The sequence below is a fragment of the Ambystoma mexicanum genome, chromosome 2q, assembly GCF_040938575.1.
Source record: "Ambystoma mexicanum isolate Mex_15411 chromosome 2q, UKY_AmexF1_1, whole genome shotgun sequence".
NCBI classification, from domain to species: domain Eukaryota; kingdom Metazoa; phylum Chordata; class Amphibia; order Caudata; family Ambystomatidae; genus Ambystoma; species Ambystoma mexicanum.
Genome location: NC_090924.1, coordinates 251633639 through 251649117, shown reverse-complemented (window position 1 = coordinate 251649117; position 15479 = coordinate 251633639). Strand labels below are relative to the sequence as shown.

General features: G+C 46.1%; 1 protein-coding gene across 1 annotated transcript in view; it reads left to right on the top strand.

Moving 5' to 3' along the window:
• Window positions 1-15479, top strand: part of DNAAF5 (dynein axonemal assembly factor 5) — a 629742-nt gene that overhangs the window by 272537 nt on the left and 341726 nt on the right. Inside the window, exon 6 of the mRNA XM_069647233.1 lies at window positions 6149-6358. Within this exon, the coding sequence (XP_069503334.1) occupies window positions 6149-6358 (210 nt within the window). The remainder of the gene's footprint in view (window positions 1-6148; window positions 6359-15479) is intronic.

The window sequence follows — 15479 nt, the reverse complement described above, 5'->3', positions numbered from 1 at the left end:
TGTCATCCTCTTGGGACACTGTAATCCCCGCTGGAGCCACTGGGCGTGAGCGTGGCTCTGGCAGCATGTCAGATGATGCTATACAAGACTGGCGCAGCAAGCGGCCAATGTGTAATGTTTCAAAGCTATATGCTCACGATTACCACTGGTGCGAAGGGCCAATGACTAGTGGCAATGACATGTTGCGGACCCAGCATAGACTGCTTCAATTTAGTGGATGCCAGGGACGGGTTCCTTGGAATTGAAGGGCCAGGCATCCTGGGCATGGATGGAGTCATGCCCCCTCATCACCCTCTGGCAGGAACCGGAGTTGGTTTTTGGGCATGTGCTGGATATGGCTAATCTTAATCTAGGTGCATCCCCAGCCCAGATGGGGCCTGGGGTGCGGGTCCTTGCATCAAACTGGGGTTACCAAATACAGGTCTGACAATGATTGGCTCACTTTTGCCCGGGATTTCGGGGTGATTTGTTTACAGGAAACCTGGGCCCTTGAAGCCCCAAACATGCAAGGTTATGCCACTTTTGCAATACCGGCATGGAAGGGCGCAAAAGGTTGCCCAAGTGGGGGCTTGTTAACATGGGTGAGTGCTGACTTATTTAAGTCTGCTGAGCGGGTAGATACTGTCTCCCACGATTTGCTGGAAATACATTTCAAGCTAAATGATGATTCTCTGCTTCTGTTGATCAATTTCTATAACCGGATTCTTCCTGGGAGGGGTCCTGACCTAATTGGGCAGATTGTTGACAATGTATTAGCTTGGAGATCAGCCACCCCGAGCCTTGTGAAGACCCTGGTGGTTGGGGATCTTAACCTTCAGTTTGAGCCACTAAGAGGCATGGCTGACAACATGGAGGAGGAGGCTACTCAGTGGAGGATGAGGCCCATAAATACCACCCATCTGATTAGGCAGCATGGGCTTGCGGAGGAGGTAGCTTCTTATTGTTTTTAGCTAACCTGTGAGCATGTAACAGCCGGCTCGAGGGGGATGCACAGAAGCATCAAGTTTGATAACCTGACCAACAGCAAGATTGATTATATCCTAGTGAATACTGAGGTCTGGAACCTCCCCTTGATCTTGGAAGTGAGCAAGCGGATCTGGTGACGTTTTGACAAGAGGATAACGCCTGTCAAGGAAGGCGTTGTTTTGGTGGAAGTCTCGGGACAGGCCAGGCAGAATAGTAGATGAGGCAAGCTTTATTGAGAAGCAATTCTACCCTTGTGATACCAAGACATTGTCCCTCTTTTGAATGATTTTGCCAAGGTAGAACCCGATGTTGCAGTGGCCCTAATTGCTTTGCACAAGAGCGTGGTCGCAAAAGGTGGGCCAATGATTCTCAAAACCTTCAAACATTGTACGTAAATTTGCACAGACTGCTACTCCATGGTACAATAAGGATTGTAGAAAGGTCAAAGGACGGTTGATCAGTGAAGTAAGATCACGAGCAACAGCAATGGTATCAGGATAATGTTGGCCAGATCAGATTACCGTGGGCTCATTAAGGAAAAGAAGAGGATATGGCATGATGACTCCTGGAGAGCCTTGCTAAATGCTATTGCCAAAGGGGACGCTAGGGGGGTTTGAGAGTTTGATGGGGGCAGGGCACGTTCAGATTCATCCCAGGTTTGCATCCCAGAACAAGCATGGGTAGATCATTATAGTAGCCTCTATGGAAATGGGCGGGGGCAGCAAGTACAATGATCAGTCCTGTAGAGATGGGCGTTATGACCGAAGACCATTTAACCCGTCTCACACTGAAATTGACTTGTGAAGAGGTTGGCGGAGCGCTAATTTGCCAGAAGTTGGGCAAAGCGCCAGGGCCGGATAGGGTACCCATTGATTTTTACATGAATGAGATTGCGGTTAGAGTTCCATATTTGACTAAACTTTACAACGCAACCTTAAGCATAAACCTGGTGCTTGAGTCATGGACAAGTGCTGAGCAATTTCCGATTCGCAAAAAAGGCCTCAGGGGAGAGCTGTCTAACTATAGACCCATTTCCCTCTTAGACCCTGGGGGGGACGGGATGACCTTTTCCAGGGCGTTGTTGCATCACTTGACTTGGGTGGATGAAAGGAAGATCATTAACCATCGACATGCTAGGTTTTGCGAAGGACTGAGCACTGTCGACCAAAGTCTCTGACTGCGGCTGGTGTGCGAAAAGTATGCAGTCGTCAGGAAGGTTAATGTATGCAGTCATCGTGGATTTGCGTACTGCATTTGATACCGTCCCTAGGTCTTGCCTTTGGGAGGTCCTTAGGGAACATGGTATGTCTGGTCCACTTCTTATCGCCACGCAGAGCTTGTACATGGGGAACACCGCAGTGGTCCGCTGGGGAATTGATGGGAGTACTTCTACCAGTGATAACGTTGGGGTCCGCCATGGGAGCGTCTTGGCCCCCAACTTGTTTTGCATCTATATCAATGGTGTCATCGAAGAGTTGCTGGGTGCAGAGACGGATGCGCCGACTTTGGCTGGTGACACAATCCCAGCCATGCTGTTTGTGGACTACGCAGTTCTTTTATTGCTAGCTCCAATAGGTGCCCCGCAAACAGCTGGACATTTTTGTGGCATTCTGTAAGAGACATGGTCTGGCGTTGAATGCCAGCAAGACCAAATCTATAGCGTTTGAGACAGCCACCAGGAGGAAACCGAATGAGTTTCGGCTTGTCTTGGATGAAGGGGAGATCGAACAGGTGACCTTTTATGACTACCTGGTGGATAGAGTTATGGCGTCTTGTAACTGTTCAATGCAGTTGGAAAAGGCAAGGCTAACATTGGCTAGGCCCAGTGGAGCTCTCGCCAAATTCATTGGTGAGCACGGTAATGGTGCAGTGCGAGTGCCGCTTGAAGCATATAAGGCCAAGGCAAGCTGCAATTTACGGGGTGGAACTGTGGGGGCAGATGAACCTACATTCTTTGGCGACCATGGAAAACAAGTATTTGAAAAATATATTGGGTTTGACTACTTGTGTGCCAAATCTGCCAGTACTTTTAGAGACGGGCATGCAGGGTATTGAATCCATCTGCCAGCTACGCTTGGTCCTTTGCTGGGTACGGTTGTAAACCAATGAAAACCTTTTGAAATATAGAGATGCTTTGTTGCCCATTTTGTCCCAGCAAGGGGGCTCTTCTTTAAAGTGGGTTTCCCACGTAAGGAAGTACTTGAGGGACCTGGACCTAGGTGGTTACTGGAGTAACCCTTGTGTGATTACAGCTCATTCAAAAGTTATGGTTCAAAAAGCTGCTCTAGCTAAGACACAACGGGACACAATGGTAAAATCCATGACTTCTGAGTACCTGGCGAGCTATGTAACAATAAAGACGCAGGAATATGCGACGCGTACCTCGACTATATTCCAAAATTCGAGAGGTCCTTGTATTCAAAGTTCCGATTTGGAATTTTGCCTACTGCAGTATTGAAGCATAGGTGGGACAGTGGCATATTTCGTGTGTGTATTTTATGTAATATTGCAAATGAGGATTTGAACAACTTAATAATGTTGTGCCCAGCTACATTACCGTTGAGAAGACGTTACTTCAAACAGTTGTGTCAGGTGCAGGGCTGTAGGACGGTTGCAGAGGCAATGGATATTCGTTTAAAATCAGCAGACACTCCAGCAGTTTTTGCCATCATGAAATACCTTATGTGAGTATGGAGAGCCAGATAGAAGAAGCAGGAGATCACCCGTTTATTACCCTGAAGCCCTTTTTTGTAATTTTTGTGTGAATCAAGAGGCAGTTTAAAGTATTATTATGTGTTTTATGTTGTTAATGAAATGTGTGCTTTTAGAAATTAATGTCGAAATAAAGCTTTTTGAAGTGCAGTGATTGGGGCATTTTGTGTGCACTTGGGGACAAAGAAGCAGCCGGGGCAACTGCAATCTGTTGAGATTGAAATGAAGTGGTTTTACAGTTATAATGGCAATACTCTGCATGATATTGCATTTAGCTGCACCTCACCATATTCCTCACCCCAGTTTACCTTGTGTGACTACAGAATGTAGAGAGATACTAACCCACACATCCCAGTTCTTCCGGAGTGGAAGGACGATGTCTGTGTTTCGGTACAATATTCAAATCTCCTAATGCAACTCCAGAGCCCCAGTGTACCTTTTGTGTTGGTAGGTGTCATTATCCCTAGGAGATCCCCTTCTACTCCTACAATTAATAAAGACCTGCTATGCATGCCACCGACCTTCCATTGATTTATAAAGTGATTAAAATATTGATTCACAATGCTTTCCTAATTCTCAAAGCAGTTGTCTGATCCTGGATTTTCTTGGACTTTCTCGCCTCTGCATGGCCACAGACCTGGTTCTTAATCTCCCTGATCAGCACCATTCTGTCACAGAGCCTCACCACTATCGGAATCATCCAAAAAGCCCGAAAATAAAAGACCGTATGGCATATTTGCCCAAATTTTGGCTGTACGAAAAGCTTGTATAGCCTAGAAATTCGAACAAATATGCCATACGAAACATTACAGCGAAGAAGGGCTGCATGGGTGTCCCCCGCACCCTTCTTCAATGAAATGTGAGTGGGGGTAAGCGGACCCTGGGCGCCAGTTCCCATATGCGCAAGCGAAGGAAACCGGCGTTGCAGAGGGATGTTGGAGATGCCGGCACACAAGGAGGCGTGCCCCCTAGAGGTCAGTAGGGCGGTGGGGGCCAGGGCAAAGTCTGAAATGTCCAGGGGAGAAAAGAGTGAGTTCTTGAAGAAATATGTTTTGACATTTCAAGAGATTGTCTAAAATGTGGAGCACTGTCCCCCTCAACCCATACCCAGATGATGCATGGTAATTGGCATATGCGATGTCTGGTTTGTATAAATATAAATAAGAAATTACCTTTGGGAATAATAACAAGCATTGGAAATACCAACAGTTTGGGCTTTTGTGTAGGCATAGGAAAGGCACTTGCCAGGCACTGACGTGGTGGTATTAACTGGCCATCGATGGTAGCAGTCGCAAAATAGTGTTAGTACCTGGGCATCTAATTGCAGTGCCGGGCAAATGGCCAATATTTATACACAAGACAAGTGTGTTGACTTTGCCATCGCTCGTTTTTAATGGGACTTCAGTGAGGGACATGCCAGGTGCTTATAAATCGAGTGGCTGAAGGCAGACCTGGTAAGGCATTTTGATAACTTTAGCACCGCGTTCACAACTCCAATTAACTCATTAACTCTCAGAAGTCTGCTTTGAGGAAACACTGGCAGGCACACCGAGTGCAAAGTTTGATGGTAAGGCATGATTAAAGCAGTCCAAAGAGTTCCCATGAGGGGGTGTTTGTGTGAGGAGTGGCAGGATCTGGGTGAGAATGGCCATGGGAAGTCAATGGGTAGGCAAATAACCGAAGACCTTTAAGCTTTTGTGTCCCTCCTCATATGCTGTTTCTCCCTGTCTGTACTCTAAAGCAATAGTTGTCTTTCCCAAACAAAAAATCAGGCACTACACTCCTAATGTCGTATGTATCAATGTAGTGATCATTTCATCACCTCATTTTCACTCTGTATTGCGGAAATATGCCAGATGACGTGGTAAACCTTTTTCTGCATTATAATTTGACGTAGCAATAGTAAATGATAAAAGCTTGGGTTACTTGCCTGTGGAGCTCAGACGAAGAAATGTGTCGGAATAACAATGTTTCATTGCTTTGGGTCACAGGTGCTAACAATTGCTCCCAAATCATGTATGGCAACATGAAGTTGCCCTTTAGCTAAACATTTCATTTGGTTTAATCTGCATGCACTGAATGGCTCTTCACAAATGTCCCCAAGGAATGTAGAGAATGCATTCCTTCAATCGGCAAACAGATGTATCATGTCACCTGGTTTAATAACAAAGTTTTCACATTTTATCACGTAATTTTCTAAAAGCTAATTTTGCGGCGGATTACATAGGTATTGAACAATCAAGCTTTTAAGGACCAATTGACCTGTAGTGAAAGTGAAATGAGAGGCATGAAATCCATAAAATTAAATTAATGCATCGTGTAATAAGATAGAAAAGTGCTCTTTATCTCCAAAGATGATCACTACAGAGCATAGAATACGAGCACTCATTTTACAGCAAGATAATTGCATATGTGCTTTTCTACCGTTCTCTTTGTATGCATTTCTTCAACATTCCTTTCTCTTTTGTAGTGTGTTAAATCGGCAGAGTTGATTGGTGTCTTCGTTAATCCTGAAGTATTTCTAAGGTTAATCTTGTCAGCGCTCCAGAAATCGCCTCTGCCTTCCCATCTCATGGTGCTAGCTGGAGCTATCAGAGGGTGTTCGGGGCAAATTCAACCCCATCTGAATAATATCGCAAATGTTCTGTCAAAACCTGAAATCTGCCAAGGATCTGAAAAAGTAAGAAATTGAAAGGATAATGTGACCACTTATTTTAACTGCCATTGTTGGTTCGGTCCCTTCCAGGGTATGTGTACGAACTAATCGTATGTTTTGCACAGTAAATGTCACTGCATACTTCTACTTAAAGTGCGCAAAATGTATTTATTATTCAGTTGAGTCGGAGCCAACATAGGAAACAAGTCCCTTAAACAGGAGACGTGCCTGTAACCTTTCAGACTCCCTGAATACTTTTAATTTGCATCTGCTCAAAATACAGGTTTCAGCCCCCAGCAGAAAATGCAGTGACAGACCGAAAATTCTGTGTATGCTGTGTTTTTCCCTAATCTTCTGAAATGTAATGTTGGAATCTCAATTGGTATCTTGCATGAAACTGTGTTGTCAGAAAGTAAACCACGATTGCTCTACAGCCCTTTCCACTGTGGTTAATAGTTGTACTGCAGCACTTTTACAATCTGTTCTGTTATTCGAGATCTAAAGCCACTGTGATGGTCACATGCTGAAGGCATGTTGATAGGACTGGGTTAGGCTTGGGGTCTGGGTGCTATCGCCTGCCCCTTGAGTCAGTTCAAGGGAGCACAATATGGAGGATTCCCCCCATGGCCCCAGTCCATCACAAGCTTTAGCCCCTGCTATTGACCAAAATGAGCATTCGTACCTTTTGACTGTGAGTGCAAGATGGCAATCCGCGTTCACATAAGTGCTGACCACTGAGACATGCAGGGGACCACCCACCAAGCAGTAGGAACCGGGGAATCTGTAGGGGCCGGCGCCACTGGGAAGACTCATAGCTTGGAGGCATAGTGCTCAAGAAGGTTTTATACAGCCTAACCAGGGGTCAAGCCGAACAAGCCCAGGGCTGACAGCCATCCAGCAACTCATCTGTGTCTGTCACTTGGCCTCCATCTAGATCACCCAAGGCACCAGGAGTGGTGGCGCCTTTTGTTTCTTGAAGTGGGACTTCGTGACCGCACATATGGAAAGCTAAGCGATTAACTTGAACTACTAAGAAAGAAGCACGGGGCATGTAAAATACTAGAGACTGTGAGTTACTTTTGATTTTGTAGATCCCTAGAGGGAGAAAGAAGGGAGGACTGAGGACCACTTTGTCCCATCGAGATATTGTGAAAACTTCACATTCTTTGATTTCCACAAAGTGATTTTCGTTAAACCTGTTTTTTATTGTTCCTGTTTGAACAACAAAAACACTTGAAGCATAGATCCTGGCTTTGAGTTGATCTCTTTGCTTGCGATGGCACACATTATGACGAAGGTCAGTCACCAGCATTGGGTCTTTTATGGATTCACATGCTTTCGAATATTCTTACCTCTCAAGCTGTGAACCGCCAGAACTTTTTTTTAACACAACCTCATTTTCCCATTGTTTAAACATAGCTACTTTAAGAGCACATACTCAGCTAGGCCATTATGAAACACTTGTTTACCCACCCCGCATTCTACAATTTACACTTTTACTTTCTGATGATTTTTCTGTATGGTGGTAAAGGGACCATTTGGAAAGAGCTCCTACCCAGCTGTATTTGACTGTGTCGGGAAATTCATTTAAAAGATTTGAGAAACATTTGTAGACGTTTGGCTGCCAATCTGTGCCTGAGCTCTTGTGGCTGATGAAGGGTGCCTGATAGCTGCTATGTTCAAAGGCCACTTTGTTGCCTATTCCATCAATCGTGGCTTTAAAAGCGGCTTACTTTTTTCTGACACCAGATATCTGCCTTTCCCTGACGCCAAAGGGGTAATGGTCACTTTTCTTCAAACCAACAAAAGGATGTAAGGCTGGCATGATGCCCTGAGAACCTTCAATACCTGTAGATCTCTCAGGCCTGAACTTCTCCTTGCCAGCCTGCTTTCCGCTCTTCCCTTGATTGGCAAGCCTCGACAATTTATAGGCTTCCTCCTCCATGAGGATGTAAGCAGTAAATACATAATGTGTGTTCTCTGAACCCATAGTCCTACTCGTATGTCCTGTCCCCTTTCCTCCATACTTATGGGTGTCTGTCAAAGACGACACAGCAACAAATAGATTTCCCTTTAAAACATTTAGTTGCACGGCAGTGTGGGTGTGGCTGGCCCCTCGGACCATGCCCACCAGCAACACCCGTCAGTCCTTTTGTCCGCCTTGATGGGGCTGGATGCTCTGCACAGTGCGCTTTTTAAAAACTTGTTATCCCAGACGTTTTCTCCTTTCTTTTTTACCAATCCTCAACTCGCCTTACAGCAGCACCCATTTCTTCTTTTATGACTGATTTAACAGGGTTCTTGACACGTACCTCTTGCGGTAGCCATTATGTATTATGTGGATGCGTATTCACACATACTTTTCAATGAGGGCCTTGGTCCTGAGCATATGTGGGTTGACAGTGTGTCGTTGCATGTTTTTGTCGCACATCCCTGCGCAGAGGATTCGTTTTTTGGAAGGATTTTCAGTAGGCCTCTTCCAAGGACACTGTGGCCTCCTAGGCTTCTACCAGTTGTCGCACCCAAGGACCCCTTGAGGTCTTGTACTGGATCCATTAGACCCGAGGTAACATCATAGCATCAGAAAGCGACTGGGCTCTGTGACTCTCCGGGTCGATGACCTGCCGGCGCTTGCTCCGAGGGTTTCACTTATTCTCCCAGGGTACACCGAGAGCGCCCAGCTGAGTCTTTTGCACAGGGCTCCATCCTGAGCATGCCTCCTCACATCTCAGCAAAGGTTGCATCTAATGGCTCACAACGACCAACTGCAGAGGGCCATAACAGACTCTTCACAGCCCCCTAAAAAACTGCTTCACAGCCCCCACAATTTGGTGACTTTTTTAATTCGGAGAAAAAACAGACACTTTGATGTCAGTGACCCATATCGCAGAGGCAGTCTCTGATGTCTCATCACCAGACTCTCATTTTTCAGAAACTTTGAGCCTATCCCAGACACAATTCTTTACCACCAACTGTCAGCAAGGAAGGCTTCTTGTGGATTGGCTGGTCTCCTATGTCCTCCACATGGTTCACTTCATATCTAGTACTATCCTCCTTGATGAGGTCTGGTGCTCCTCCACCTCACAGACATCCTACCTGGTATCCGGCGGCTGTTTCCTTTTGGACTCCACATCTACTTCAACACCTACTGCTGCTTCGTCATTGTTCTCAGAAGATATATATTTTTTTAACAGATCTCAGCAGATTATATCCTCACAGGCTATGTTCAATTATTTAAAAAATCTCTTTAAGGAGGTTGTTTCACAAACCGTTTTGGTTCAACCTACTCAACCTGCGCAGGCTTAGACTTACACATTCACTGTTCCTTCTCCTGATTCAGACCCAATTGTTTGGCAGCACAGCCATTGTTACTAAAGAGTGGTACCTTCTCTGGATCGAGTGCTGCTTCAGTGCCTACCATACCTATGGCACCAAACGCTCCAGGTTGATCTGCAGATTCTAACTCGCCCTCTGTGGTGTACGACCCTACAGGGAACACAGAGGATGACATTGGCAATGAAAACGAAACTCCTCTATTGGCAAAAGCTTTTCTCAGCAGAATGTGAAGATCACAATAATTTCTAGTTCTCTCTGTGCCTATGGCAGTTTCATCAGAACCTGGCATTTTGTCAGGGTTACCTTCTCTACAAAATTCTAACAAGTCTGGGGTGCGCTTCAAAAGAATGTCCTCACTGAGGTGAAATAATTGTGGAAAACTGCACATTCGATTTCGCAATCAGAATCTTTGTGCCTTGCTTATAATCCTCAATCACTAATCTGCTGTGATGGTTGCAGCTACTATGTTTGACAAGACTTCAACATCATAATGTTATTTTAAGGGGCAGACAGCATCACCTATTTCCAAGGAAGAGGAACTTTTAGAAACCTACGGTAAAATGGTCTGTACTAACATTACTCCACACTTATGATATGCTAATACTGAAGCTTTATTAGCAGCTGTCAATCAAAGTTTATGGAGATAGTGCTGGCTTTCAACAGCATTTGCCAGCTAATGAAGTGGAAGCGTTTAAATCAAGCTCGGCGGAAAGCAATGTTTATTGCCCAGGTTTTGAGGGAATCTTCCATCCATCAATTCATCATATTTGCCTGGGCTTAGACCTGCGTTGCACAGTATGGGTTAGAGCTATGCACTTTAACAAAGATATACATGATACAATTCTTGATTTACCATTTGAAGCAACTGACTTATTTCACTCATTCACTAATGGGGAGTTGACTATAGTAAAGCTTCTACATTAACAGCTTGTTTCTGACTGTTCTCACCAAGCTGCCTCAAAAGTCTTTCACATCATCTAGGCAGTAATGCCCAGATTTAAGGTACAAATGTTTTGGTGGGATTTCGTGACTTCCTTGAGTGTCAGAACTGACAACTTGACTGATTTCCAAGATGAGAACAGCAAAGATTCTCCACTTTGGATTTTTTCCCTCCCTCTGCCTCTAATGCATCAGACCCAAAGGTGCTATAAATCTGTCAGCCAGATTCATCTATAAGAATACAATCTAGGATGGCATACAATTTCAGGGGATTGTTTCCTCCTCATTAGTCACTCACAGCTACAGTTTAGCCGTTCCTTCTTCTCCCCCACTCCTTAAGTTCAGGTTGGTTACCCTCTTTCAGGAAGTTTCCAACCTCCAAGAGATGAAAGCAATAGAGGAGGTGATCCCTCTGGAAAGGCGAACAGTAGGGTCTCAGACTTTGGGTATTTTTGAAAACATTTTATTAAGCAAGTGTAAGACAAAAGAGAGTTTGAGGAATAAAGCAAAGTGTTGAAACGCACATTTTTTAGAAGTCCATCACTGTGAGAGTAAGGTGCAATTCACCTATGCCCAAAGTGCCCAAAATACTAAACAACGTTAAGGTCAATTTGCCTGCACAACTAATCCTCAATTTACTATAAAGCCTTTCTGAATCAAATGTTCCTAAAAATAGTGAGTTGTCAGAATGGCTAAATCAAATGTGAAATGAGGGAAATAGTCCTTCCCTAAAATAACAACGTCCATCACTTCCGAGAGGCATTCTCCCAGCCCTCTTCGGGTAGACAAGCAAGAGGGCTGCTTATGAGAGAACTCAAACTGGGATCTGTACTTGCCTTCCGGGTGCGGGAACTTTTAGGTGAGGGATCAGCTGGGTCCTTTATCTTAATCCTTTGGTTTGTTCCACCCTTTCACAATCGTTCGGCTCTCTTGGGTGCTTAGTATGTTGTGCCAACCTCCTGTTCCGTTTCTAAGTTTCTCTCTTCTTTCTTCTGCAGTCTTTAGCTTCTGCCCCTCTTCTGCTTCAAGGGTCTTTGTCCACAAACTCCTGTTGGGGTCCTTTCTCCTCCTTTCTTTATTTGACCGTACCCCTATCTTCCTTTAGGTTGTTTGACATTCTGTTTTCCTTCAGGGGTTCTTGTCAATCTCTCTGGCTTCTCCCCCCTCTGCAGGGGCACGTTTCTCTTTTTCTTTGCTTTGTCCCTCTTCTCTTAGTGTGATTCCTCTTTCCTTCAGGAGTCTTATCTTTCTGTTCTTACTCTCTCTTTGCCACTCACTTCTTCAGTGGGGCTGTATTTCTGCCCCTCAACTCTTCAGAAGTCCTGCTTCTGTCCTGGTCTATCTCTACTAGGGTCTTAGTAAAGTGCTGCCTTAGCCTCTTTCCAGGCTTCTCAGCTTTTTCACAAACCAGTGGGGAGGTTTGGGGGGGGGGCTGGACATCCTGGGAGTCTCTCTCTATCAGCCTATATCCTGGGTTAGCGTCTCAATCTAAGCACAGCTCCACCTCAATACACCAGGCCGTAACACGTCTCTGGGGTTGCTGTTGGTACTTTAGTTCAGAAGAGAATTGCCTGGCATTTCTGTGCTGGACTGCCCTTGGGCAGGACAAAGACTGATGAGTAGTGGACATTTCTCTTCTGTGAAAGGATGGTGAGCTAAATTCTCTGGTTGAGAGACTAACCCGATATATAGGCCGGTAGAGAGACTCCCAGGACCCTCCTTGTTTTCTCAGCTCTTCCACCTTTTTGGCTTTGGTGTTTGCAGAGGTACTCTAATTTTTCTCCCTGATTCAATCGGTTTCTTCAGCCTTTTATCAGGCAGGTCAGCTCTTCCACCCCAGACTTAGGTGGGCTGCAGGGTTACTATCTGTTCCCCCCCCCCCCGATCAATTTGTTCCCTCTAGGTATTGCTCAAGGGTAGTCCAGATTCCTTCAGGATACAGTTCCTTTTCCCTTCACCAGCATCTAGAGAGAAATACTGGGAACCTGTCCCTGACTGAGTCAAGTTAAGTGTGAGCAAGCTCTGCTTTTATAGCCAGACTCCTCCTCCTCCTCCTGTTGGCTGCTGGTTGGTGGAAAGCCCTGCTTACAGGATTGGATGGCAGGGTGTTACTACTCTGGCCTTCGTGTATTAGGCTCCCTTTCTATTGGCCAGCTAAACTTCAATTGTGGTTTTGCTTTATTTTCTTGTATTATCCATGTATTCTTCTTTTATCCTGTGCTCCTTTTAAACATTATTTGTCCGACCCTTGCTGCTCTGGTTTTTATTTTATTAATTTAAGTACCCCTTACATTTCCCCAGGATGCTCTATGCGGATTTGAGCCTAGGCCCTCCCATAGGCTCTATGGTTTTTCAAACATCTGTGACTTGGCCTGCCGCTGTCCAAGGGCCTTTCCTTTGAGGTCCTGCAGTGTGTCTCTGCCATCACCTCTCATTCACTTCCTTCCTGCAGAGTGGAGCAAGCTGCCGCCTGGGCTTCTGGTGTTCCAGCACAGGCATGCTGTGGGGTGGATGACTTGTTCCTCCACGTGTCGTGAACTATGCCACTGCTGCCACGCTCCACCGGGCAGTGCCGCTACCACTACCAGGCAGCCCTGGTTGAGTCTCTGGTGGTGATCGCGACACTGCGATTCACCACATCGCCCGAAGAACAAGGCAGACTGAGGGCAGTTTTGGATCTTTACTTTATTAACCTCTATCTTTAGGAGAAATTCAAGATGGTTATGCCAGCTCAAATCCTAACTGCTCTTTACCGGGGAGAACTGGTTGTGCGCTGTGGATCTAAAAGTCACTTATTTAACTATTCCTATTACGGCACCGCAGAAGAAATTCCTGTGCTTCTCAGTAGGGGGGGGTCATAATTTTCAATCCTGTGTATTGCCATTCGGCTGAAAGTGGCACCACGATTAATCACAAAATAGCTCACTTACAAAATCTTTTATTACTAGATGCTTGAGCATTGTGCATATCCTCTCTCTGCTTCTTTGGATGACGTTCTCTCATTTGTCTGACATGGCAGCATAAGGGGTTAAGGTGGAGTGTTGTGGGTAATACTTGTCAGGCGTTGAAGCTTATATATGCTCTCAATACATTATATTGGCCACAGCCAATTCGACAATTAAGACATTTTGAAGGCCTTCTACATTTAAATTGACCCGTTACAAAGCCCCATCCTTTCTGGGACCTTAGTGTGGTTATGGATGCTCTGGCTCACAAAACAGTTGAGCCTATGGCATCAGCGAATATTAATTTATTGCCATGGAAAACTGTTTTTCTGGTAGCTGTTACTTCAGCCAGTGTAATTCGCTACCAAGCTCTTAATTGTTCAGACCCTTAGAGAATTCCACAGTCGGTGACACACCTTACCTGAACTCGTTTTGACCCCCGGGAGATAGGACCTGTCTTTCCCAGAAGCCACCTTGACTGCTGCGTTGCGAAGTCATTCAGGGGACCGCCGGGAATTACAGGCAACAACGGAAAACCTTCTGTGGATTAAAAATCTCTGAGTCTTGCACCGGAGATGGACAGGATGTAGATCCAAGGTAAGTAGTGTGGATGGATTTAGGGAGAAGGAGGAGGTAAATTCCAGAGCAAGACTGGAATGGCAGAGAGAGAACAAGAACCATAGTGAATCAAAAGGGTAAGGAGGAGACAAGGACCAGGGATGAAGGAGGGATGGGAATGGCACATCTAGCAGGCGGGAACAGTTGCGATATGTCCGGGTCCTTGTCTCTGCTGCTTAAGAAAGTGAACACCGGAAGCGACGCATGCGGTAGCCGAGCAGCCATCTTGCAATGAGCAGTGTCGCCCGATTGTCTCTACAATGTTGGAGAGATGCTGCACCATCTTGAGCTGGGCAAAGAGCACCCAGCAAACTCTCTGTACACACCAGCATTGCCAAAGTGACCAGGAACGCTGGTACGAATGGCGTGGGACACAGCCCTTGACATCCACAGAGACGTCATGCTCAGGACCTGTCCATCTTTCCTCCCCATATCTTATCTAGACTGGGACGAGTATGCGCGTTCCACTAATGATCTTCGGTCTCCCTGTCATGCCGCTGAGTTCCTGGCGTTTGTGGAGCCGCTGGCGATGCGGACTCTAGTCCCGTCTCGCTCAGCCGCTATCAAGCCACACCCCTTCCTTGTTTTTCCTTCTGTTCAGTTTCCATTGGTTGTGACGCTCCACGACCCGGAGTTATAACCAGCTCTTTCCGGGTCGCAGGTGCGTCGCAACGCTTCCGGTTTCCTTTGCATTGCTGTGTTTCTCTGGTTGCTCCCCCTCTGTTTTCCCAGTGCTTTCCTCCGGTTGGGTCCTCGCGCCCAGTCCGGAATCCTTTCTCCTGCCTTCCTTTTTTCCGCTGCTTCGTTCAGCTCTTTCCTTGCCTCCTGTGCCTTTTACCCTGTTCCCTGCCTTCTTCGCCCTCCTTCCAGCCTGTGCTCAACCTCCCTCCTTCCCATCTTCTTCGTTCTGCCCGTTCATCCTTCCTCTCGGCTGCGCTCCTGTTCTCCCGATTCTGTCTTCCTGTTTCCTCCTTTCTTCTCTCGTCCTGCAGTACCATGCTCCTGTGTGCCAGTTCCAAGCCTGTCTACTGGATTGTCTATTTCTTACCGTTCTGGATACCTCCGCTGTGTTGAATTCCTGTGTGTCAGTCTCAAGCCTGTCTACTGGATTGCCTGTTACTCTACGTTTGGATCCCTCTGCTGAGCGTACTTCCCGTGTACCAGTCCCCGGCCCGCTTACTGGACTGCCTGTTCTTGCTGTGTACGCTTTCTCAGTGTACCTCTGGACCCTCTTGACCAGCCAACAACTTCTCAAGGGTATCTCGACTCCGCTCCTCCCGAAGAGCATTGTGATAGCTCAGGGTTTT